Source organism: Lissotriton helveticus, chromosome 11, assembly GCF_964261635.1.
Source record: "Lissotriton helveticus chromosome 11, aLisHel1.1, whole genome shotgun sequence".
NCBI classification, from domain to species: domain Eukaryota; kingdom Metazoa; phylum Chordata; class Amphibia; order Caudata; family Salamandridae; genus Lissotriton; species Lissotriton helveticus.
The window spans coordinates 838,780,362-838,807,829 of NC_136072.1; the positions used below are offsets into that span (position 1 = coordinate 838,780,362).

The window sequence follows — 27,468 nt, forward strand, 5'->3', positions numbered from 1 at the left end:
GCATGCCTTCTATTAGTTCACGAAGTGACCTAGCTGGCTTACGTTTTGCTTCAATCTGTAATTGTCTGCAACCCTAAGCGTTCCTAAGCCTGAGTCAGCACTCAATTGATTATCACTGTGATTGTACCACATGTCCCAGAAATGCTAATTACGTTTGCTACAACAAAAAACACAGAGGCTATCACAATCTTACAGAATCCTGAACTTATGCGTGGACTTAAATGGACTTAGGTTTAATACTGGAGAAAGGTGCGATTTGATTTGGAAAGGTGTTGTATTGAATGGCTATAGCGAAACCTTTTGACTGAGGAAGTGAGCCATAGCTGAGTATTACACATTTACCAATTTTTAGAAAAGGTGTATGTGGCCTCTCTTAAGTCAAAGTTAGAATGCAACAGTTCTAATCACAGAACACAGCTCTAGATGGTAAATTGGAAACACCATGAGAGGGAAGCAGGGAGGGTTCACCAGCTTACCTTCAGGATCACGCGACCAACTTTTTCACCCAGAAACTTCTTAAAGGGAAGATCTTCCAGCTCCACCACAGACACAGAGTGGGCCTTGTCACACAGGTAAGCAGCAACCTCCATGCCTATCATAAGGGAAAAAGATGAAAATGTGACTATGCAATACATCTAAATACAGTAGTGAGAGGTTGATAGATGGCAGGGGTAAAGCATGTGGCAGAAATAGACTAAAAATGCAGTCATGTATTTTAATGCAGAATGAGGCAGGGAGGAAAGATGATGATTCAGGGGCATATGTAGGAAGCCGTTTGCGATTCGCAAACGGCGTTTTGGTATGTATGGGCCATATAGCAAAATAAGGAATCACAAAATTGCGATTCCTTATTTTGCTCAAGAATTTAAGGAATCGCAATTTTGCGATTCCTTAAATGCTATGTAGGGGTGCCTCGCAAATTGCGATTTTGGCTTAAGGAATCGCAAAATACTGCCTACTCCAAGTAGATGGTATTTTGCGATTTCCTGTTAAAGTGCATTTTTAAAAAAAATTCAAAGTGCCATGTGGCGCACAGACATGCCCTTAGGGCATGTCTGTGCGCCACATGTACATACATGCACATTCCAGGGGTGCAACAGGTGTCCTTTGGACACCCTGGCACCCTTGGAATTGCGATTCTCAAATTGCGATTTTCTCATAGAAATTCGCAATTTGAGAATGTATCCCCATTCATTCCTAAGGGCCTCTTGGCCCATAGGAATGAAAGGGACACTCATTCCTTAATTGCGATTCGCAATTTGCTAATCGCAATTAAGCAATTTTAGAGGTTCGCAAAAAAATTGCGATTTGTTACATACATTCCATTTTGCAATTCTCAAATAGCGATTCCTTAAAAATCGCTATTTGAGAATCGCAAAATGTAAATTACATACATATGTCCCTCAGTGATTTCTAGCAAGAGGATATTAAAAAAGCTGAATGTAGAATGGACAATTGCAAGATAGTTCTGTAGGGTAGTTGGACAAAATACTAAGTAAACAATATTGAGTCGCACAAATATTAAGTTTTTAATACCGTAATACAGAAATATTGTGATGCAGAAATATTGTTTACAAAAATATAGATTTTTTAAGGTAAGGAATATCGTTGACAAAAATATCCGTGTTGTTAATATCGTTTACAAAAATATAGTTGTAAAAAATATCATTTTATAATCATCTTTATGTATCTTAGTTTAGGTTTTAATTGTACATGTTATAAATATAGTTTATAGTTTGTAGTTATTTTTTAACTTGAAGTTAATTGTTAATTGTAATTTATAGTGTCATAGCAGGTTGTGAGGTTTGTAGAGGTACAGGGTGGGCAGTTAAATATTTAAAAGTAATTAATAATTAATCTTTAATTGATCATTATGTAAATTGTATAATCAATATATTTTTCAAGTTATATTTTAGGTGTGGGTTGTTGGATTTTTAGGGGTAAAGAGTGGGAAGTTAATTAAGTATAATTAACTAATAATTATAAATTGATTTATTACTTTTAACTGATAATTAATTATGAAAATGGTGTAATTATATTTTTCAAGATATATTTTAGATGTGGGATGTTGGGCTTGTAGGGGTAAAGAGTAGGAAGTTAATTAAGTATAATGAATTAATAATGATCACTTTATTACTAATTGTTCAATCAACCAATCAGGTGTTTGTAAAGCACAACTACTCCCAGGCGAGGGTCTCAAGGCGCTTGGGAGGGGGCTGCTGGTCCTTCTGGGTGTGGAGGTTCATTGGCAGAGCCAGGTCTTGAGGTCCTTCTTGAATTGGGTCAGCGACACGGATTGCCTGAGGAAGAGGGGCAGGGTGTTCCTGGACTTGGCAGTGAGGAACTTCCTCCGGTGCTGGTCTTGTGGATCCTGGGAACAGAGGCTAGGGAGTGATTTGTGGGATGGAGTTGTTTGGTGGGAACATGGAATGGGAGGCGGTGGTTCAGGTATGTGAGGAGCTTGAAGGTAATTCTCTTGCTGATCAGAAGCCAGTGGAGTTGTCGGAGGCGTTGCGTGATGTGGCTGCGGCGGAGAACGTTTTGAAGGTCCTGTAGTTTCTTGAGTTGTTTCTGGGTGCTGCCGGCCTAGAGTGCGTTGCCATAGTCGAGTCTGCTGGTGATGAGTGTGTGTGTGACAGTCTTTCTGGATTCTAGGCAGGCTGAGAAAACTGAGTTTATTTGGTGGTTCATTGAGAGCACTGAGTCCAGTATGATGCCAAAGTTGTGTGCGTGGTTCATAGGGGTGGGAGAGGGTCCCAAATCAGCTGGCCACAAAGAGCCATCCCAGACTGAAGAGGTGGGACCCAGGTTGAGTATATCGGTCTTGTCCGAGTTGAGCTTGGGGCAGCTGTCTTTCATCCAGGTGGCAAAGGCATTCATTCCGCTGTGGAAGTTGGTTCTGGTGGTTGTGGGTTCTTTGGTGAGGGAGAGTATCAGCTGGGTGTCATCGGCGTAAGAGACGATGTTGAGTCTGTGGCTTCTGACGATGTCTTCAAGGGGGGTCATGTAGATGTTGGAGAGGCTGGGGCTCAGAGAGGAACTCTGGGGCACTCCACAGCAGATCTCTGTCGATTCTGAGAGGAGTAGAGATAGTCTGACTCGCTGTGTCCGGCCGGTGAGGAAGGAGTGGATCCTTGGTCATGGATGCCAGCATTGTGGAGGCTTGTGATTAGGGTGCAGTGGGAGACGTGTCAAAAGTATCTGAGAGGTCCAGTAGGATAAGGGCTGCAGTCTCGCCTCGGTTGAGAAGGGAGCAGATGTCGTTGGTGGAGGTGAGGAGTGCGGTCTCCGTTCTGTGAATGCTTTGGGAGCCGGATTGGTCCAGGATGTGGTTTACTTCAATGAACTCAGAGAGTTGGGTGTTGATGGCCTTCTCGATGACTTTGGCTGGGTAAGGGAGGAGGGAGATGGGTCTAAAGTTCTTGAGGTCTGTTGGGTCTGAGGACAACTTCTTTAGTAGGGGTTGATCTCAGCGTGTTTCTAGTCATCGAGGAAGGTGGTGGTGTCGATGGAGCAGTTCATGGTGCGGCGCAGCTGGGGCGCAATGGCGGCTGGGGCTCTGTGTGTAGATGTGGTATGACAGGGCTCCTGAGTGGATGATCTTCATGGTCTTGAGCATGTCCTCTGTTGTGAGCGGTGTCCAGTTGAGAATGGCCTGTTGGAGTGCGGCGTGGTTGCATGAAGTGGTGGCGGGCAAAGTGGCATTACCTAGGGGGTCGAAGCTGTCATAGATCTGCCTGATCTTGTGGTGGAAGAAGGTGCCGAGTTTGTTGCTGAGGTCTTGGGAGGGTGGGACGTCTGTGATCTCTCTGTTGGGCCTTGCAAACTCCTTGACGATGGCAAATAGTTCTTTGCGGTTGTGTGCATTGCCATTGATTCTATCTTGGAAGGTAATTTTCTTTGTGGTTTTGAGGAGGAGGGGCTGTGCATTGATGGAAATTAATTCATAAATAATTATGCAGATTGTGTAATTATTACATTTTCCAAGTTATATTTTAGGTGCGGGTTATTGGGTTTGCAGGGGTACAAGTGGAAAGTTAATTAATAAATAATGCATTGCTTATTAGTTATTCATTTATTATTAATTGTTTGATTGGTTATTAATTATGTAAATTGTGTACGAATTGTATATATTAGTAATAATTAAGGTGTGGGCTGTTGTGACGATATAGGATGGAAAGTTAAATAAGTAATAATTATCAATAATGTATTTATTATGAATTATTTCATTAATAATGATGTACATTATGTAATATTGATTTATTTTAGTTATATTTTGGTTGTGGGTGGCTAGGTTTGTAGTGGTGTAGGGCGGGACATTAATTAATTAATAATCCATTAACAAATAAATATCCATTGTTAATTAATTAGTTAATTGATTATCAAATAGTGGTATCCTTATTTATTTTGGTTATATTTTAAGTGTGTGCTGCTAGGTTGGATTATTGATTGTTATTGAAATATTCTATTTATTGATAATTTTGTAAACTATTTAATAATTTCAATTTTTATCTCATATTTCATGTGTGTTTTGTTGTGTTTGTAGAAGAATAGGGTGGGAAGTTATGTAAGTAATACTACATTAAAAATATTTTTTGATTGTTTTCTTTATTACTAAATATGTTGTGTTATACTTTTTAAATTTCATTTACACTTTAACTCTAACAAATTGTTGGTCATTATGTTTGTGGGAATATAGTGTGGTATTTTAATTAAATTAAATTAAAAAACATGTTTTTATTAATAATATGTATTAAACATTTTAATAATGATGTAATTGGTTATATATTTTTTAATTTAGACGTATTTTTTATATTATTCATTTTATATTTTTGGATAATTAATAGAGTTGTTAAAATATGTTATTTGTTTGAAATGAACTACTCTCTCTCTCTACTGCTGCACAGAGTGGAGTAGTAGTCATAAATTGTAACCAATGCTTTCCCTACTGTTGCACATACTGGAGTGGGAATAGTAAATTTTACCCCTCTAGTGTCGAACGTTTTTCCTATTAGACAGATTAGAGTGGAAATAATAAATGTCCCTATTGTTGTTTGCATTGCACTAGAAATAGTATATCTATTTCACGCAGATGTTATTACTACTTCAATATTGTATATATCTAATATTATTATTTATTTGTTAATTTTGTATTATTTTTATATTATTTGTTTGTACATACATATATATATGAAGTTTTATATATTTTAAAATTATTTATGGTAAATGTATTTGTAATTAGTTTGTTAATTATTTTTTGTCAATGCAAATGCATTTTATATTAGTAAATTTGTTTGATGCTCGATCAGAAATCAACTCTGTTATGATCAGTTCTATTTTTAATTGTCTCCCCTTTTATCGGACCTATTTATTATTATTATAGGCTGTGATTTTTGGACTTGTGCTTTTATGGATATTCATTGTATACGAATAACGATTTTGAAATGAAATGAAATTAGTAAATTTAAAAAAACATTCAATAAAATGGGAAATATATTTTTGATAATAATGTACTGCTATGGATATGTATATATAAGTATACAAACATATATATTCATGTGTCCACGTTTATGTGAGTATATATTTGAATATAGTGAAAAATGTTGCTAAAAATTATGTATTTTACATTATAGTTTTGTTATATAATAAACATTAAATTTGAAGCTATTAGTGTGAAACAATATATATTTTCCAATACTTTTATACTTACCTTCATATGTATAGGAAAACAATATTTTTGTGATCTATATTTTTGACACAATATTTATGTATCATGATATTTGTGGTCGCAATATTATGTCCCTGAACCCTCTGCGGTTTGAGTACTTCTGACTACAAAAATCTGTCTAAAATCAGGAGATCACATGATTGAATATCAGTAGGTTTGACTCAGCCTTTCATACTTAAAAAAATTAGCAAAGTTAGTCCCATGGACTTGGATAACATTACCACCTGCTACTCAAGATCCACAATCCAATTTATCTTGTGATGTGTACTCTACTTATATTCAATGCTTTTAATATTTGTAGATTCTGATCAGTCAGTGATGGGTGCTGCATTCATTAAGTGTTGGTGACCCAACTTTTTTAATTATATGTGACACCACTTATTGTATTGGCTTGTGTTCTAATATATTTTGGTAGATGACTATTCCTTTGTGATAAGGAAAGCAATACTTTATGATTGAGAATTAATTAAATAGCACATACAAAGCTTAGTGCTTTTTGAAGTTAGCTATTGGCGAAACCAACCACAAAATGCTGAACAGATGGCAGTTACAGATAGTGTACATAAGTATCTAAACATATTTAAAAGTAGCGGTTTCCCAAAGGACTCCAGCAAACACTACTAATCTGATCAAACTACTTAATCAGTATGAAATAGGTGCATGCAGCCATTACTGCTGTGAGGTAGCAGAGTACAATGGATGAGGAGAGCATGCAAAGAAAGAAAGGCACAGGAAGAAGAAAGCCACTTTAAAAAGAAAGGAACACCCCACATATAAAGGAGAGAGATGTGAAACTCATCTGGAAGGGGAATTCTAAACAGCACCTTAAAATGAAGAAAAAGAAGCTAACTTGAAAGGGTTTATATTATAAAAACGGTTTTAAAAGGGGCTACAGAAACTCTCCTCAATAGTGCCACAAGGAAGTATGTCTTAAAAAGAAAATGAAGTGGAACAGAGAAAGGAAACACACCTTAGAATGGGGGTGCAGAAACTCATCTTAATTAGAAGAACAATATCATAGGTTTATTTAAAATGACCAAATGCAAACCCTCTTCACAAAGGGGCTAAGGAAACTCACCTTAAATTGATGACATAAACTTTAGAAAGGAATCATGGAAGCTCATCTTATGGGTGATATTAAAACTCATTCCAAAAGGGACACATTGAAGGTCACCTTGGATGAAGGCTACAGAAGGTAATTGAAAGGAGGCTATGGAAGCTTACATTCATGGTTTTGGACTACCCCTTTAAAGAAGAACATGGATGTTCTTATAAAAACATTATGGACTTTCTTCTTAGAAGAATAAGGATGCATACCTGGTTATGGTCAGTGTCCTTGTAAGTGGAGTAGAAAGTACTCATTGATCCACCTTCTGATGAATTGTGTATTCTTCCTCGACAAAAGGAAGATTCTCTGACCTGTCTTTAAAAAATTTGGAATACAGGCGAGAGAAATGGACTTGAGCCTGATATGTGGCATTACATATATTGGTATATATTGGTACCATTATAACTTCTTATGCCAGGATTTCTATTATTTAGCATATCAGACCCCTGCTATTAACTCTCTCAGGTCCATAGTGATGTTTTGAACTGGTAGGCTGATGTCGACTAGATTAGGAGAGTGCCTTGGTTACGACACTGGCCTTGTGATGGGGAATCTGACTTTATCAGTGAGGCTACATTGCATGTGACCCTTGTGATTGTAAAAATGTGGCTCTGCACACAGCACTGTATAATGATTTCTGTTTGGCAAGATGAGTTGCAAGCTGCTGACTAATTTGTTCTCTTTTAAATGTTTTAATACGTGTGGGATAATGGGTGGGTGATTATCTAATGAGTTTTACTGAGAAGACATTTTAATTTTTGTACTGTTCTATATTAGGCCTGGGCAGAGTTTGAACTCAGCGAAGTGACTAAAAAATTCTGCCCGCTACGTGGAGTTTTGCAAGTAGTGGAGGGCGATGCTTCGATCTGCTCACACAGATTTTTAGCACTGGTTGTTTGTCCAGCACTCTGAAATCAGCATGAACTGCACCACGTGCAGTGCAAGAAGGTGCTGCTTCTTTCTGTCACTTGAGTAGATGTTCTACTCAAGTGGCAGCCTCCTCAACGCGAGCGGAATGTTTCTCAACATGAGCAGAAGCAACCAGCCATGACCAACCGCGTTGAGAAATCTCACCGGGAGGTGGTCTGGAGTACGTTTTTCCTCGCTCGCCCACTTAAAGTTGGCGAGCCGCGGGAGAGGAAAAACTCAGCACTCTACGCGGAGTGGGAAAAACTCTACAAACTCCGCAAGTGGAGCAGAATTTCACGCCCAGGCCTATTCTATATTCGCCATAGGCTGAAGATATGTGTTGGTTGAATCGATCTAATTAAGTCCTATGTGCTGCTGATTTATGATATTTGTAATTACATGTAAATGAATTGGGTAATCTGCAATATTTCTATAAGAGTTTAATTCTTGGAAATAAAGAATTTTTACTATGATGCATACCTTTGAAGTAACATACTGGAAGGTTTCTTTAGAAGATTAATAAGCAATATAATTTTAAAAGGACAATAACAAATCTTACCTTAGATGTAGAACAAAGAAAAAAAATGCTACAGCTAAATTTACTTAATTTTTATTAAAATCTTTAATTTGTTGTAATATATTAAAATAAATTACAATTATTTTTCTGGACCAGTATTAAATAAAAAAATAAACTTCTGCCTAAAGTAAAAAAAAAATTGTATTAGGTAATAACTAAAAATTATGTATGAAATGAATTAAAAGAATTAACATTATATTTGAATAGAAATGGTATGTCGATTTTTTAATTCAGAAAACGTTATTGAAATATTTTGTAATTAAACAAATATGTATTATATATTTAGATTTTGTTGCAGCATTAAATTGTATTTATTTCCACTTGTAACGATTTTAAATAATTTAAATAATTTTGCATTAATTTATTTTAGGTCCATACCTCCAGTATTCTCAATGGCAGGGTGTTGCAGTACCAGTGGCTGGCCATGTGTGGGGCTGGACGTACTCCATATTTAAGCTGTTGTAATTTATTACTGGTTTGGGTCCCCTTTTGACAGTTGTAACTTTAGAAGTGCAGTTTTGGTAATAGCTTACTCCTTTGTCGGTGGATGCATATGCCTCGCTAAACCCTAATCCGCCTGAAACCCCTCCACTCTCCTCCTTATACCAATCCAATTTAGTAGTGAGTAAGCCCCTTTTTCCAGCCACTTCTCCTATTCCCTCCTAGTTACTACTTAAGGGCCGAATACGATCCTGTCCACAAAGCATTCCTACCAAATCAGTCCCAGAATGCTTTCTGAACTATTTGAATCGGCGGGTGCAACCGGGCGATTTTGAGGCATTCGGATGCTTCCGGGTACAAGTGACTTCAATGGGAGCCTGAGTTCCGAACGAGAACACAGGCTCCAATTGACAAAAAGGGTGGTTGCGGAAAATCGTGCACCCTGTGGCGGGCACCCCATGGTGTCTGCCACATTGTGCATGGTTGGAAAGGAAGGTCCCTTGGGTACCCCAACGGACCTGATTTGGAAGGCCCCGGGTGAACGGGGCCTCCTATGGGCCACCAAAGACAGATTCTAGCAGCCGATTCATTCCAATTAGGAAAGGCTGCCGAATCGGTCATTGTGATCGCTCGCTCAGAAACCGAGTCCATAGAGCTGTACGAATCTGCTTTGAAAGACGTGTCATGTCCGAACACCTTCCGGAACCGATTCAGACAGCCTTAGCGGTTTACGGGCATCGTAATCGGTCGATGGGAACTGTGTATGATTCGGTCGGAGGCAAGGGTTCCGAATCGAATTCGGCAAACCCGAATCTGATTCGGAGCCCTTCCGAACGGCATTGTAATCGACCCCTAAGTAGCAAGCTTTCCTGTGTTAGGATCTTCCCATAGAAAAGATGGGAAAGTTTGAGATTTAAAGTTGTGCCTTTGTGACCATCATTTGGTAGTATTTTAGTAGTACTATTGTAGTCCAATTAATTCACTAATGCAGTTTGCGATTAGCACCCTTAGTCTGTAAGAGAGATCCAAAAGCTGACAATTAAGGGCAAGCCAAGCTCCTTTGTTTAAATGACACTCTTTTCACTATCACTATGTTTATTTTTTGGGGCTTAGTATAACTGCTACTAGTCTCCAATTATGTAGTTGTGTAGCATCATTGAATTATGTGTATACGCTCAGTTATTGTCATAGACTGTTAATTATATTTCACTCATAGTTCTGTCTTGAGGATAACACCATGCTTATCACTTAATTAATTTTGGAAGCTAACCCCGTAAGGTTAATAGGAAAGCTCACCTTGGAAGTACAATATGTAAGTTCTTTTTGAAAGGTTCATCTGTAACTTCAGGGTTTAGGGGCCCTCACATTAGAAATACAATAAGGAAAATTAGCAATAGAAATGAATAATCTAGAAAACCAAAATGGAAGACCTTCCATACAGAAGTTCACCACAGACGGAAAATGCAAAAAAATAACTATTGAAGAACAATATAGATGGTCTACTTATAAGAACGAAAGAAAAGGAAGTGTAATTTTTGAAGGAAGACATAGACATTCACCTAGATGGACAATAAAGAAGTAGGACTTGAAAATACGTAATTCGATCTCTTCTTGAAAGCATAATATGAAAGTTCACCTTACAATAACTATATGGGGGACCCCTTAGAAAGGGGAATAAAGCAACTCCCCTTAGAAGGCCAATCTAAGCCTGAATTTACAAGGAAAATATGGATTACATTTGAAAGGGCATACAAAAGCCCAACCAAAATTGGTAATTTGGTGGTTGCCTTTAGAAAGAATAGGGGAGAAGGGAAGATGACCTTAAAAAAGGATATGTAGAATCACATTGGAAATGGGCTATGGAAGTTCATCTAATAATGGGATTTAACATGAGAATGTAAAAAGACATGAAACGCCAGTGAGAGTCAGTGGGAAGGTCAACTAAGAGGGAGAAGGAGATAGGTGCTAAGAAAAAAACAAAGCTTGGTTAAGAGAGAATAAGACAGGCTTTTAACTTAACTTATACTGATAAGAGGGCAGGGCAGAGTTAAAGAAAAGCTCACGAGATGAAAAACCACACAGCATACCTAGTTAGGGGAGAGAGGGAACGATACTTAAGGATAATTGAAGGGTTGCTGACATAGCTCACCAACTGATTGAAGAAAAGCTTACATAGCTGACCTTATATGCTCACCTAAGCAGAGGCGCGGTTCAGGAATTATCACATAGTTCATCTGAGGAGTTTAAAAGAAGAAAAAAAGCACAAGTAGCTCACCCATACTGTGGAAGAAGGAATGACACCTAAAGAGAAAACACATATTGCCGACCTATGAAGTGGATGAGGAAATTTCAAGTACTGTTCCTGAGGAGGGAAAGAAGGATAAGAAAGCTCACTTAGCTCATTGAAACCAAGTAAGAAGGGCTCATACCTAATGAGGATGGGAAGCCAGAAAAAGAAGGGTAGAAACGCTGAGTGAAGCCACTGAATGATTGGTTAATGAATCTGAATTAGTGTAGATAAAGTTCACCTAGTTCAGCTGGCCTAAGTGAGAGGATAGGAAAGCTCACATTGATGGCATTATTTATTAAAGAGTAGAAAATCAGACAGTATCTGTATGGAGGACCAGTATGGGCTGGTGTTTTAAATAAAAATAACCAATTTATATTGCCAGCTGCTGTCCCCAAAGGTGTCATAAGATTTGGGTCAAATGGTGAGAATACGATGGCCTATTTAACTTGGCAGGGGGCACGTCCCCCAATGTCCATGACCTAAGTTTGTGACCCGCCATGAACCGCTTGGGGACTTCATTATGGTATGGTGTAAAGTTATTGTATTTCACTTTGCTTTCACATGTATGTTTCAGAAAACCAATAACGTGTATTTTATTTTAAAAAAAGAGGAGAGAAGAGGAAGGTCACCTGCGGAGAGCGATAATTCACCTGTAGGAGGGTAGGAGGAAGTCAACAGAGGATGACCATATGAAAGCTCATATAGCTCTTCTAAAAAGGGGGAGAGGAAGCTTACCCAGCTAGAAGGAAGATTAGAACCTCACTTAGCTCATCTTTGAAGGTACAAGGGATCTTATCTAAAAACAAGGATAGGAAAGCCACATAACTCACTTTAGAAGGGGAAAAAGGAAACTCCCTTAAGTACAGAAATTTAACATAGCTTACTTGAAGGGGGGGAATAAGTTAAGTTAAGAAGGGGAGAGGGAGGCTCACCTAAAAAGGATGCTCCAATGATAACAGCATTCTTACTCATGGCCAGTTTCACCACCCAGTTGGCATCTTCAGGCGTTCGGATGGTGAAAACATTATCAAGTTCTTTCCCTTTGCAGGTCAGCGTTTTAGGCCTTGAAAATAAAGTTTTACATTTGATTACAGTTACTTTTGATTTCTAATAATAATTTTCTTATTTATTCATAACGTTGAGCTACCTTTAAATGTTACATTTTTTTAGATGGTATGTTGGCTATTTAATACTGCTGTATATGACCAGAATGTCTTCTTAAACTGCTGAGCGGAAGCGGAAGGATGGAAGAGGAAGTCCAGGAGAGTTAAAGGATGGATAAAACAGAGTAAATGAGCAACAAGCTGTGTGCATGGGCCTGAATTCAACAAAACACTAGTATATCATCCTTCGGAGCAATACCTCTTTGTGGGTAAACAGATGCAAGGTGGTTAGTTAACAGGGAATAATGTAGGCAGTAGAAAAGAAGATGGAGCAGGAGAAGGCAGGAAGGAGCACCAGAGGGTGAACGTAAGGGGTTGAGAGATGAGAGTGAAAGGAATCAAGGCATGACAGAGGATGAAAAAATGGTACACTGTTAGAAACTACCAGAACAGGTCAGACCCCCTCTAAAATCTCTACTGTGAGAAGTCTCATCTAAAATCTCTACTGTGAGAAGTCTCCTGCAGCCTCTTCTTGATAGATACATTTATCAGTCTGCTCAGAGAGGAAGATGATGCTGCGGGGATTGAGACTTGGGGGCTACTAACTTCCATGTTAAGGCTGCCAGAAGGATAGAGCCCTCCATAACCGGCTGAAGTCCTAGCCGTGGGACTTTGCTTGCCTAGAGTGGTCTGGATATCACACTTGCTTGCCTGGTTTGCTACTCTAGTGATGCTAGCATGTCAGAATATTTATAACTAAATATTGCCTGACATGCATATCTTTAGTGCTCCATTGGAGGCTGAACTTCTAATACCTACAACCATCTATATTTTTTATAACATTTAGAAAATTATATTTTGTCAGACAATATTTAGGATAAGATATTCTGGTCCATCCTGTATCGAGATCATCAATAGACAGATGGGGAGCTCTGTGAATTTCTCAGCAAAGCTTTTTTGTTTTAAGGAACCCAAAAAATACAATGGCTATGATGTGCAGAGAACTTTCTGCCTGTGCGTGGGAGCCATGGTGTGTGTTCCCTACCCTGGATCATTGTGCTTACGACCAGTGGTTGTCTCGGGTTGGAAAGGTGAGTGCTAGTCATCCCACCCTAAATATTGCTACAAAATGGCAGATGGGCTCCAAGGTCAAAGGTTTACACTGGCAGAGCCAGCAAAGGATCCACTGACATAACCACAATGATTTCAACCAAAGCTAGAAAGAGCACTGGAACCATACGTTTAGAGGGACAGGAGCACCAGAGATTTATGGTGGTTCTCCTGCTCTGCCGGACTTTAAATGGGGCCTTTAGTACATTCCCTGATCCTAAAATAGATATGCCACCCATATCCAACATCGCACCCTCAAACACATACATGCTCAGAGTCTGTCAGTGACCAGTTGTGGAAATTCAAGTGAAATATGTGCATGTAATATTGATATGTGTGACTCATTGAAGTAGGTGTTTCGGGGTGTGTGTGGACCGGATTCAGATCATTCACAGAAGATAGGTCACAGGTCCACCCTTCAAATCCAGGTCTTGAAGTCTAGATTGTGGTATCCCGTAGAGGTCCCAAGTGTCTTCCTTACAATATAGCAACCTCTGGGTAAGTTGTTCCATCTAAGGAGCTGACACCCAGCTGGCATTTAGACTTTCACAGTCCATCCCCGCAAGATCATAAGGAACAAGTCCATTCTCCACAAAATGGTGTCTGTCGCTGATCGATTTGGTGGATGTCTACAATTTCCTAAAAATAACGCTGCTGAGATAACGATGCCCCATACTGCACCAGATACGGCAAATCAGAAGGACCTGTGACCCAAGCCATTTCATATAATTCCTGTTAACTCAACCAAGGGCTCTATATTTTATGAAGACAGCTCATTTCAAAACTGAGAGTTAGCCTTAGCATTCAAATGAGCTTGCTTCTGTGTCTTTTCCTGGGCAGTTATAAAAGATATGTCTGGCAAGTGCCAGGTGGGATCTCTGGACATCAGGTGGTTGTGTGTAAAATGATGGGAGAACCAGTTGTGCCACTGCACTTCACAAAATCCTCATACTTCTCTTCCCACAGAAGCCATTCTAGTACCCCTAACAGAAGGGTTTCAGGGTTTGCTCCTTCAGATCTTGACACTGAGCCTCAAGGTTTGGAATCCAATCTTTGGGATTTCCTCATAGAGGCTACTTACTCAATGCCATCCACGCCTCCTTCAAAACTCTACAAAATAGTTGAATTTGTGCCTTCATTTCACCTTTGTAGCTTTGTCATCCTACTAGAAAGCAAATGTAACAGAGTTTTTAGATACAGGTGAGAATGCAGATAAGTGAATAGGAGTCACTGCTCACCACCGCAGATGCAGGTAATTGACCCAGTGAGTTAAAGGGGGTTTGAGAGAGTGGAAAGGACTAGGATGAAGATAAGAGTCCTGCAGGAGAGTTTGTACAATTTCCCCACTCTGGTTTTGGATGTATGTGGGATAATTGTGCCTCTCCTCTGGTCTCTGAGCTTCGTAAGACAGTAAGGCAGAGTATGAAGTAGGAATGGTGTCTGCCTGAGAAGGTTGGTACCAACGCTATGCTGTAAACAATGGAGTACACGCTGCACCACAGAAACACTACAGAATACGGATAAAAACAAATGACCCACCGAAATCTGCCCATGTGATCCACCCACTGCACTATAATGCAGCGGGCGGAGGCATAAGCCGGCGGGACCATCTGCAGCGCTTCCAACTGCCTCAAGGAGCCCGTTGGTGCATCAGAATAACAACATATTCCCTTAATGACAGCGGTTCTGCCAAAGGGATTATGATGTCGGTTTCAGACAGCAATTCCATGTGGGCCTTTCCGAAATGAAAAGGCTTTCAGAAAACGACATTCGGGGGCCCCTAGAAGGGACTCCTTGCCCCCTAGCCCTCCACTTTGGGGGCTGGGGGACACCTATGGTGCCCCACTAAACCTCACTGAACCATACGGCAGGAACCGTGAGGTGCCTGCCACAAGGTGCAGTGATGTTTAAATACATCCATTTCACTATGGCAGCTTTTGCTGCGGGCGTTTTCTGCCCGCTGCACAAGCTGCCATAATGAAATGGATGTTTCCAACCCCCCATGTGTGGTCGCATCCAAATTGGGATGTCGGAACCCCCAACCTATGGTCGAGCCATTCCAACCGATAAGGTCCGCCCAACCTCGTAATCTGCCCCAAAGTGTTTTCTTTGACTAAATATTTGGCCTGGTCAGCAGCAGCAAGGAGGCGGGAGACAATGTCCTGCGAGACTGAGCATAGATTGCAAGGCTTGCATCCCCAGCCATGGCAAGAAGTCAATATTAGAAGTCTACGTGCTTATGCAGCATCATTTTCCAAATATATTGCCTAAAAGACCAGAGGTTTTACAGGAAGGTCAGCAGAAGAACTAAGGAACTGTTCTGCTTTTCTGCCATTACTACTTATTCAGAACCACCTTCTTCCAAGTTAAGCTTCCCAAAGTACGCAAAGCTTGCAAAATTTGAAGAAGAACTTTGTGGAGGAAAACTATTAAAATTTGTGCACCGCTGTATTATCTTTTCCCCTTTATGTGTTATGTCATGATACCAGCATGCCTCTAAACACTGCCCCCTGACACATCTCACAAAGACATACCACTGGGATATCCAGGTGTAACTGTGGCCTCCATGGCACATTCAGATAAGTCGGTAAAAATCAATGCAATCTCACAAAATTGTTTTGTTATGTCCAATAGTCCACCACTATGGCCACCTCAATCGTCTTGTGCAGATTCCTGCCACCACTTTTTTACTGAACCTTTTCCTGCTGTGTCCAGAAGATGAGGGATGATGTACATTCTAAAATATTCCCTCTCCAGATTTAAAAAATCTATTCAGTTCCCTCCAAGAACGGATTGGTCTGGTGACGTAATCATAAACAATGCTTCACAGTAGCGCTTATTCAGAAAGCTAACGCCATCTATATCTTCAGTTCATTTCCATTACACACTGTAAGACTTTGTTCCTGAAAGCCAGATTGCTCTTAGAGGTAGGAAAATGTAAAAGTATATGTATTTCAGAACTTGGTGACATGCTCATTTTTGGCTTTGGACGATCCATTCACAGCCCTAGTATCTGTGCGTTGGCTCGCCATCAAACAACACTCCAACCTCAAGGTCTAAAATACAAAGTAATGCAATGTTCATCAACAAGATAGAGCATTGGGGTTTTTCCACTCCTTCAGCTGGGAAAATCACGAGATGAAGAGGCATTGCATTCTCTACTCAAAGATTGAGACAAGAGCACCTCTATGATTTCTCTTACGTCCAGCGAAGGCCCTGAAAGATGAAGTGACTCTGTGACCCTTAGTGTTACTTATGAGTACTAGGTTCCATGTGGGAACTACAGCCACTTTCTTTCCACCTATGGACTTCTGAAGGAGGGACTTGAGGACAAGCAGGACATTTGCACCCTTCTGATGGATGCTCAGTGAAGGCCCGGTAGTTTGAACAATCTTTGGCAAAGCCAATATATCTCACATTTCAGCTTTGCCAATGCATTGGTAAAAGTACAAAAATGGTTTGCATTGGCAATGAACACAGGCTAGCACAATCTTGTAAACAGGTGCTTGAGTCATATTTATTTATTTATTTAAAGTTTTCTATAGCGCGAACAAGACCCTTAGGTATCAGAGCGCTTAACACACCAAGAAATACAGTAATATTACATACACGTCTTTCCATAATGTACAGTACGATAGTATACAGTGATCTGAGATAGGTTATGGAGTATGTATAGCGTACAGTATCAATATAGAGTTGGTGATTTCCTATAAATTTCACATATTTAGAAAATGTAGTATCCTTTAAGTCAGGTGATGGATTGCCTTGTCTATGGTAGGAACTTACTCATGAGAAAGATCTTAGATTCTCTCTTGAATGTTGCAGTGTTAGTAATTTTTTCTAATGTTCGGCGGGAGAGAGTTCCAGATTCTGGGGGCCGCTCCTGAAAACGCTCTATCGTATGTTTTTTTCTTCTTGAAGATTGGTGGTCTCAGCATCAGATCCTTGGCACTCCTAGAAGGCCTGTTTCCTCCCGATATTTCAATTTTCTGGGCAAGGTATCTAGGTGTGTTGTGATGAATAGCTTTGTGGGTAATACATGCCATTTTTAGTTGTATTCTAGCTTCGTATGGTAGCCAATTTAACGCCTTCAGGTGCGGGGAGATACGGTCAAATTTCCTTGTTCCGGTGATAAGTCTTGTTGCTGCATTAAGGCATGCTTTCAATGGTGCTATCGATATTTTTGGCAGACCTGCTAACGTTGTACACTCGTATTCGATCCTCGAAATTTTTCCAGTGATTGTACTGCTAGTTTTAGATCCGACTCAGTCAAAAATGATTTCATTTTTCTTAAGTAGCTCAGATGAAAACGGGCGTTTTTTGCCATTGCTTTGATGTTGGCTTTCATGTTTAGGTTCTCATCCAGTGTGATTACAAGTGATTTTGCCGAGTACACTAGTGTGGGAGTGCAGTTTAACGCTGTGATCATTTTAGACCATTCCTTCACTTCTGCTTGGTTCTTTTGAGGCGATATAAGTAAGAATTCAGTTTTAAGTGCGTTTAGCTTCAGATGATTGATAGATGGCCATTTTAGCGTCATTTTGAGGGCTTCATTCATTAGGATGATGTCTTCCAAGGATGCGATCTTGATGTATATCTGCGTGTCAACCGCATACATGTGGTAGGATATTTTGGAATTTCGCAGAATTTCTGTAAGGGGTTCGATGTACAAATTAAACAATGATGGAGATAATGTCGATTGCATACACATCTATGTTTAATGATCCTGCAGTGGCCCCAGCCTCATGACGTACACGCGTGCCTCCATATATATCTCATAACAGGGTGTCCATTTCGCTTTTTTTATGTACAATTCCGAGATGGAGGATGTCCTTGGAGTCGTAAATTAAAAAAACTAAATTTAAATGGTGCGCAACAGCATGTTTACAGAAAGGAGCAGTATGGGTGGCCAATTGCAGCTGCTCGCCTTTCTACAATGTTTTTTTTAAAAGGTCATTACAAATATTGGACGAGCATGAGCAGGAAGCAATGGAAAGCAGTAAGGTGGGAGAAGCAGGTAAGCATTGCTGATGTGTGGCGATAGCAGGCATGAAGTGGGGGAGAAGAAAAGAAGCAGGTGGTTATATCAAAAATAGAGTGGATGAGAGAGATGAGGAAGCAACAGGAAAGTTGAAGAGTGGTAGCGCAACAAGGAGAGCATGGAAGTGCAAGGGGAGGCAGCATACAGAGGAGAGGAGAAGAGAGTCTTAAACGCCAAAGAAAATAGTAGCTCCCTGAATGTGGCCAGTAGGAAGGCTAGAGGTCACCCAATCAAAAAGATGGTAAATAATCAATGCTCCAGTAGAGGGACAAACAGAAAAAAGGAAGGAAAGCCACTTAGCAAGAAGTAATCAAAGGAGATTGACAAAAAAAGCCAACCAATGATAAGAAATGAGTTTTCCCCAAGACCATCGTAAGTGTTTTTTTCCATAACTGGTCTTTCCACAACAGAGATCCGAAGAGGTACATAGGCAGACCTCAAGAAGACTTATTGTGTATAAGGACCCCATCCACCTTTTTTTAGAATTCTAGAGATAAAGAATGGCCTCTTACATGGGCTGCTCATGGAAGACTGACGAATGAAGGGCCACTTGTACCCTTCCTTGTCTGTTGAAGGAGGGTTCCATATTGCGAAGAGAACGCCCTTTGTTCTACTTCCATCATTCCATTGCATTCAGATTTTCATATAGGTCATCTGGATCTCTAATATTCAACTTGCAATAGACTGATGAAGGGTCTATATAGATCTTTTTCAAATCTAACACTTGCCGCAGTGCCATGGGCCCGTCTTGTGCTATCCAAGTGTTTGTGATCCAGTAAAAAGCTGCGAACAATAACATAATTAATTGGAATAGGTTAAGTAGTGGACAATTTATTTGGATTGTAAACTGTTCACTGCAAAGTGAGACAACTACAGCAGAACATTTTATAGTGATACCTTCAACTTTAGAAGCCCCCTTAAACCGTCTCATTTTTCATTCGAAGCCAATAGAGATTTATTGACTAAATCACATAGACAAGAGATGGATCATAATCTTGTCTCACCGCACTAGATGTTAGAGTGCAGCGAAGATTATTTTCAAGTGTTGAAGAGATCAAGCTGTTATAGAACATGCAGATCACTTGGCAGGGATCCAAAATGCTGAAAGCATTCAACAAAGCAACAAAGCAGTAGGTAATCTCAGTTAACCCAATGAAATGCCTTCTTGATATCAAGGGCCAGTAATCCTTCAGCCAGGCTACGATTGGCAGGAAACACATTAATTCAACTCATGTTGTCACTCTAGCATCGTACAAGTGGCTTGGGTTCTGTCAATGTCCCATATTAGACGTTTTTGTCAGAACAGTTAGGAATTACATGTAATCTGGTGTTTTGTACCCTGAATTCTGTATGTATCGGAATTTACTGCATGTTTTCCCTTCTAAGTTTTGAATTCAGCACAAATACTGGAATTCCAATCCACAAGCAAACCTTAATTTTATGTCGAGGAATGCAGTGAATGTCTTATATGAGAAATCAACAAAGTAATTCAACCTAAAAAGTTCTTTTAAGAAATAAAATCATGTGCCAAATCTACAAACGAACAAATTCGACTGTAGCACTTCAAACACACACTTCTATTGCCCATAAGCCACAGAGCTTGCAGTTCATCTGGTAAGGAAGCTGGTAAGGAAGCTCAGAGAACTAGGCACTGGCTGTTGAGGCTTGTGATCTGCATGAGATCCCCATTGAGTTAGCAGGTTGTAGGTTTAGCATTTTATTGATTTTGCATTTTAGGCGTATTAGGAAGTCTCTTTTCTTTCATTGCTGCTATGTAATAAGGTAAATTTGCACTTTGCGCTTTGCTTTCTGAATGATTATAAGATTAGCTGTTCTAGCTAAAAGCTGTCTTACTGTTTTTAAGTATATAATGTATCATGAACCATATGCTCTGCTCAAATAAAAAATGTATAGAAAAAAAGAGTTAGCAGGTTTGAATACTGACAAGATTGACTCAGCCTTTCATATTTACAAAACGTCAGTAAAAATGAGCAGTAGTTTAGATGAGGTAATAATGATTGTGTATACAAACGTTCAATGTTGAGTCTTTTGGATAATGTACTCTATAAAAAACAGAATACTATTGAAGTAGGAAATCCTAGTGTCCCCCAAGTATATAAGATCTTAGTGGGAGATGTCTTCCTGCAGAAAGGAATCGTGTTGTTGTGGTTGCAAGCTTATCAAGTTACTAACAAAAACAACAGGTTTTCTAGGTAGTGCTAACAGTTTTACTTTTGTCTCCCACAGCTGACCACAGCATGTGAACTATGCATTAAACCAAACATTTCAAAATGTATTTCCAATGACTTGGTCATCATGACACTTAAAGGCCTGTTAGGGGTTTGTTAGAGCTTTATTGCGAGTTGCCATTTGCTCTGTTTAGTCCACCCCGAGTTCTGTCATGGCACCGTTGTGGTGTATGGCCAAACTCCAAGATGTTTCCTGCGTCAAATATGTCCATGGGATTGTCTCTGTCATTAATGTGCACGTCATGGAGTCTATCTAAGACTCTTCCTTCTTTGCATGGGTTGAGCTCACCCTTTAGAGTGAAAGTAATGACCAACACAGCTGACTACAAGTTGAGCACCTCAATCATACAGTCCCAAAAAATGTCGTAAAGTCTGTGCAGAGAAGGCCTCCGGGATCTGCTGTGCTTGGTTCCCAGAGAAAAACTTCAAACAGCGTGGAGGCAGCACCAGTTATGCAGTCATAGGTCGAGGCATGAAGTTGTTTTGGAATTAATTTATTATTCTTCGTGATAGATAATGCAAAAGACAGCCAACGCATTTGGTTCCTACCCAGGGAACTTAGTCAGGGCAGAAAATAGTGATGAATCTAGTTGTAGATTTTCCAATAATTGGAGGAACAATTAAGGAACACCAAAAGATATATAATATGATATATCTGTGATCCAAAGCAAGTCTGTAGGGGGGGGTTGACACCATACGTAGGGCGGCCGTGATAAGCCCCTAAATTGTCACGGTCTCGGACCACGGAATCTACGACAGCCTCCCCCGCACCTCGAAGAACGTCAGTCGCCTCCGTGGTCCGAGACCGTGACAATTTAGCGGCTTATCAAGGCTGCCCTACGTATGGTGTCAACCCCCCCCCCCCTAGAGACTTGCTTTGGATCACAGATATATCATATTATATTGCTTTTGGTGTGCCTTAATTGTGGATTTAAATGACTATGGACTTCACTTCAGAAACCTTACTGTGGAGCCCCTTTATGGTGGCGAATACCTATTGGAACACAAATCACCGTTATTATTGATCCGCATTGGTGCACTCTTTACTTGTTCCTTCAATTATTGGAAAATCTACAACTAGATTCATCACCCTTTAGAGTGCCCTGGGACAGGGCCTTTGGATTCTACCTTCTACATCTAACTTTCCCTCTAGGATCGGTCTCCCAGGGCTCGTGGAGTCTTCCTTCTTTTTACAATAGCACAGATAGCTGAGCTTTTCTTTTCTATCTCAGTGGTTCATTTACACTGGAGGAGCCAAGCGCTGCAGTTGACCAGATCTCCAGTGTTGAGGCACTTCACCTTCCTTTAACTCATACTTTTGCTCCAGGGGGTTCCTTCTCCATTATATAGTGAGAAAAAATGACAGACTCTTCTTGGAGCTGTTATCATGCTACACGAACCCAAACCCCAACGTTTCATTTGTTTTTCAGTCATATCTGGACTGGACATTGATCCCACTGGGGATTTTCGCGTGGCTACTGGGGCTGGCTTGGGAAGTCCCAGGCTCAATGCTGGCTTCTCTGTCACCTTCCTCACCTCACTAAAGTTAACTGCTGCAGGAACAGCAGGGACGTTGGGGCGGACAGACAGATGGATGGATGGATGGATGGCTGGATGGATGGATGGATGGATGGATGGATGGATGGATGGATGGATGGATAGATAGATAGATAGATAGATAGATAGATAGATAGATAGATAGATAGATAGATAGAGAGATAGAGAGATAGAGAGATAGAGAGATAGAGAGATAGATAGAGAGATAGAGAGAGAGATAGCTAGGGAAAAAAGAGTGAGGCTGGTTTGAATATTTTTCAACAGGCTTTTTTTGATTTCTCCACGTTTCAACATGTTTTCAATCAATCATAATATTTTGCAGGGAGCAAGCAAACCAACATAGCTATCCAGGTGCACCATCCAAGCCTCCAGATTATAAAATGGAACCAATTAGCGTACATCGCTAGCGCCTCTTTTCTCATCCCCTTGCAATAATGAGCTACAATCTAAAGAGGATGGGAAGTGCATCTCCCAGGCATTCTGATGCTCCATCTCTCGTTCTCTTCTCGCATAAATCTTCCAGTTTGTTGCTCATTTGGGCTCATCGCTGTGAGGAGTCCTGGAGTGCAACAAAAAGGCCTCGGCCACCTTATATCTGGCAGTCCTCAGAGTGGAAGAGTCTGGGCAGATTCAGGCTGGCTGTGCTCAGCGCTACAGAATGCAGTGTGTAGTCACGTCTCACTCTTTCGCCACATCACACTCCTCCTCGTTCGTCTCTGGTGAACCTCAGGCACTAAAGCCCCACTGTGTCATGTTGTAGTATCTGTGATTTGCAGCTAGGTGTAGGAATTCTCAGGATTCTTACAATCAAAATGACAGCCTAGTTGTCAGCAAGAATACACATTTTCAGTTCTCATACATTTTCCACCATCACTTTAACACATATACATAAACTATTCGCCCAGCACCCAAATGGAGGCCCCCTCACCCCCAAGTATTGACAGTGGGGTATAACTTCTTGCTGCTAGACTGCAGAACTGTACAGTAGCACATTTGCTGGCACGTGGCACGGGAAAGCCCTTCCTCCTGTAGAACTTACGTGCTTCCGGTGGCGATCAGCAGCTTGTTGTACTCCATCTTAAAGCCGCTCTTGAATAGGGCCGTCTTGTTCTTTATGTCCAGAGCTGCCACCTGAAATCAACACTGCAACCTGTGAACGACTGAAAGCATGAGCTGCACCAGGTGATAACAATCAAACTAGTTCAACTTGTAGAGGCTTACCCTGTCCTGGCTAGGTTAGGTCATGGCAAGGCAAGCCATTTTTATGCATCTCCAGATCAGTCATATTATATTTTGCTATGTCTTTCAAACAGACACCAGCCCTGTCCACTGAAGCAATTTCTGACATTAAAAATCTGAATAAAGATACCTAATTACACATCCCATCACTATATGGCAACAAAAAGATGAGTAGGATCTTAATAGTAAGCACTCCATCCAAAGGACAGCAAAAACTGACTATGTATGAAACCTTCATCCCTGCTCAAGTGTATAGTCAAATGTTTGTAAATAAAGATTCTGCCCATTTTTGTTTTCCTAAAAAACTAAAATAAGCACATTTACAATGAGAGAACAACCAAGAGAAGTAAAGAAACCTGGAAAGAAAGTATACACAAGTCAGTAACACTAAGAAGTGATAATGTGAGAATACAAGACGTTGGGCAAAAGAAAGAATACAATAATTTTCCTGCACGCCAAAAATGTGGCTAAGACACCTACAGTGTACAATGTATGTATTCTCCTTTGTCCCATTAATTATACACTCTTCTTTCTCCCTGACGGGCTACAACTACTCCAATCTTTTTTGTACCCCCATTGCTGTAACCTATCACAGTTTTACCATACGCAAATCTTGACACACAATTTAAAAATTTCCCTCTTGGATTGCTAAATGGCTAACTATTATTTAGCGATTTCGTGAATTTACACCAGTTATCTCTATGCACTTGGTTTCTCTCTTCGACTGTATCCCATCTTCATTCTTCTCTTATCTTCTGATCTTTCCTTCTCCTGTCTAGGACCGCTTTCAAATCCCAGGTTTTCTATTTTAACATTGTGCCATTCAGCAACTAGATGTATATCTCTTGAGCTCTCCTGTTTTACATCAATTGTTGGTGCATTAGGTTAGAGGGTGGGTGGCAGGCAGAAGCCACATGAAAGCTCCTCGAGCGGACCCAGAGCCAGGCATCTGACTCTAGTCTGAGCTTTCAGTGGCTCGCCCACCTCTAGTGAGCGACAATTTAAATTGCCTCACCTGAAAAAATAATTTTAAAAACATACACTCACACCACACACGCACACCCACACACCCCTTTATGGCAGCCTGTAATAATGGCCAATAGAAAAAGGTGATTGGTCACCGACAGGGCTTTCTGCATAAACAAGAATTTGCCAAACTCAAAAAATAAAATCTGTTGCTAGGGTTCTTCTCTTAGTCTCCATTCTGTGGCAGTACTCACACATCGTCTCTTGTTCTACTTCATCTAATCTGGACGAAATGTGGAATTGGCTTTCTGCAGCTAGAAGGCTCGCATGGAGTTTTCCCGTGGAGTAGTATTTTTCTGCCCACACTCTTCTCTGTACCCCGTCCTTTCAGTTTTTCTCACAGCTTCTGGCCAATTAAATACTCTACTCTCTTTAAGCACCCTAATGAATTTCTCCAACATCACCAATTGCACTTGTTTTTTCTTTCAATCCACCTGTACTTAAAAAGTCCTTATTTTCTTTTGGGTCCACTAGTATTGTTGTTGGACATCCTTCACAACTATATAATTCTTTCTGAAACTTTAACACTGTGCAACATCCTAGCCCCATATTCCCCCTGGATATCTTCAGAACATATATATTTTCAGTAGAATATAGTGTCACATTTTCTCTCATCAGAGATCCCATCACATCTAACTCCGCCTCCTCCCAGGGGCCTGATGGCAGACTAAGGGCCAGAATCCGAGTACGACGGTCTTCAGACTGCTGTACCATCGGTGGTGGTCTGACCGTCACCTCCTCATCAGTCCAACCAGCCCATTTACAAAAAGGGTGGTCTGACAGCCACAAGACCACAGCCACCACGAGGATCCTGGATCCCAACGGGAAGGTGGTAGGGAAAGTCGGCTGTCTCTGGCGGTGGTGCCAATGCCAGCACTGCTGTGCAGATTCCAACATTCCTTACTGCTGACCTCTTCATGTCGGGGTGCCCGCCATAAAAAGGTTGGCAGGAAGGCAGAGAAGGGGCCCCAAACAGGGTCACAGGGCACTTTTGTCTATTGGGCAAAGTGTATGGTGGCAATGTTGTGCCCCCTCTGCTTTTACTGTTGTGCGTGCAGTGTGTGCCATGCACGACATGGTGCATGGTACACAGTGCACCGATGTGCAGAGCTGCTGCCACAGCAGCGGCATATGTTTGAGGCTCTCTATGAGCCGAAGCATGCCGCCTCTGTGGCACTGCCAACACAGCCAGCCCGGTGGGGCACTCAAAATACAGCAGTCAGGATGCCGCCAGCTTGGCGGCATTCTCCCAACTGCCACAACACTGGTCCAGCAGTTGGACTGCCGATCCCAGAATCAGGGCCTAAGTGTTGTTCTGCTCCTACAAAAGTTCTCACTACTACTGTATTCTATGCACTCTCTTAACAATCTTTCTACTGTCCTTGTCCTAGGCCTAGACTTCTACACTATACTAACACACACCCCTGCCATGCACAGTTTTCTTTTCAATAATTTACCTTAGGACACAATTTATAGTGTCTTGAGATAAGAAGAACAAAAACTGCTGAATTGCTATGGTTTTGGGTGTGTAAAATCCGAACTTAATAATAACATCCCTGTAACCTCTGGTTTTATTAGTGAATTTCAATTATTTTTAAAATTTTATTTCCTAACAATATCATCCCAGTAAACCCTTGTTTTTTTCATTGAATTTCTACTGTTTTTAATGGCATTTCCTATCTGTAACATGCCTGTGACCTTCGTTCTTTCAGTGAATTTCTAGTTTTTTAATGTCAAGTAATATTTAGTTACCATATGTTAATCCAACTGCCACTGTGCGCAGACTAAGGTCATGCATGGCTGGGGTTTGGCCGCAGTGCCTGGGCTTCAGGCAGGCCCTGTGGCCAACCCCCCCCCCCACCCCCCAAGGCAGCTATCCAAGAAAGGGGGAGCACGAAGCTCACCTCTCCAGGCCTATTTCGGCCCCTGGAATCCCTTCCCCCTGGGCACTCAACATTTTATAGGGGAGGGGGACCATGGCCCCTCTCGCCAGGCCATTTTTGGCCTCGGGGACTCCATCCCCTGGGTCCACCGGAGAATTTATGGGGAAGCACGCAACCCCCCTCCCCAGACAAGTTTCTGGCTCCAGGAAGCCCATTTCCCGTGGCCCAGCCATATGATAAAGGAGCAGAGGGGGACGTGCCCACCCTACCCGGGCCTATATCAGCCCCATTCACCTGGGCCTGCCCTATGGCCGGCCGTGCATGGGGGTGATTGGCCACAGGGCCTGAGCTTCAGGCAGGCCCTGTGGCCCACGCCCCCGCCCCCAAGGCAGCTATCCAAGAAAGGGGGGGGCACAAAGCTCACCTCTTCAGGCCTATTTCGGCCCCTGGAATCCTTTCCCCCTGGGCACTAAACATTTTTTAGGGGAGGGGGACCATGACCCCTCTCGCCAGGGCATTTTTGGCCTCGGGGACCACATCATCTGGGTCCACTAGTGAATTTATTGGGAAGCACGCAACCCTCCTCCCCAGACAAGTTTCTGGCTCCAGGAAGCCCATCTCCCGTGGCCAAGCCATATGATAAAGGAGCAGAGGGGGACGTGGCCCACCCTCCCCGAGCCTATATCAGCCCCATTTACCTGACCTGCCCAGTAAATTGTGGGTGTGACCCAGGGCACCCTCTTCACCAATGATGGGATCCGCCCCAATGCCTCTGTGGCCCTAGTTAGCTTCCCGCTTCCAGCGGGAGCTGGCATTGCTCCAGCCCACAAGGAGCAGATACAAATGCTGAACCCTACAGACGGGAGCAATCTTTTCATCTGTTTCCCTGCCCGCTTCAGTGCGGGCATGGAAACAGATGAAAAGTCCGCTCCCAGCAGGTGGGAGCATTTTTCATGCTCCCACCCACTGGGTGCTGACTTGTTCTCACTTGGCGGAAACTTTGAAATTGCTCCGGCCAAGCAAGAGGAAACACTGGTAAACTGCTATGTTCCAAGGGTGGTCACCCCAGGACATAGCTGTAGCCGTCTGTGGGGGATGGAGTCACCAGGGCTATTAATAGTGTCAGGAGGGAAGCAGCTCATCCCGTCCCATTTTTCTGGGGGGTTGGGATTCCCGGGGCTGAAAATGGCCAATTAGGGTAGGCCTA

General features: G+C 41.5%; 1 protein-coding gene and 1 long non-coding RNA gene across 3 annotated transcripts in view; one reads left to right on the plus strand and one right to left on the minus strand.

Moving 5' to 3' along the window:
- The window catches only part of AIFM3 (AIF family member 3), a 337,117-nt gene that overhangs the window by 89,597 nt on the left and 220,052 nt on the right, over window positions 1–27,468 (minus strand). For both annotated transcript variants that reach the window (XM_078667038.1, XM_078667037.1), the window contains exons 10-12: window positions 23,153–23,244; window positions 11,986–12,116; window positions 477–592 (exon numbers count right to left, since the gene is read on the minus strand). In XM_078667038.1, the coding sequence (XP_078523164.1) occupies window positions 477–592; window positions 11,986–12,116; window positions 23,153–23,244 (339 nt within the window). The remainder of the gene's footprint in view (window positions 1–476; window positions 593–11,985; window positions 12,117–23,152; window positions 23,245–27,468) is intronic.
- LOC144792156 (uncharacterized) overlaps window positions 1–27,468 on the plus strand; it is a 60,042-nt gene that overhangs the window by 6,942 nt on the left and 25,632 nt on the right. Inside the window, exon 2 of the long non-coding RNA XR_013602514.1 lies at window positions 4,547–4,567. This is a non-coding gene — a long non-coding RNA (uncharacterized LOC144792156). The remainder of the gene's footprint in view (window positions 1–4,546; window positions 4,568–27,468) is intronic.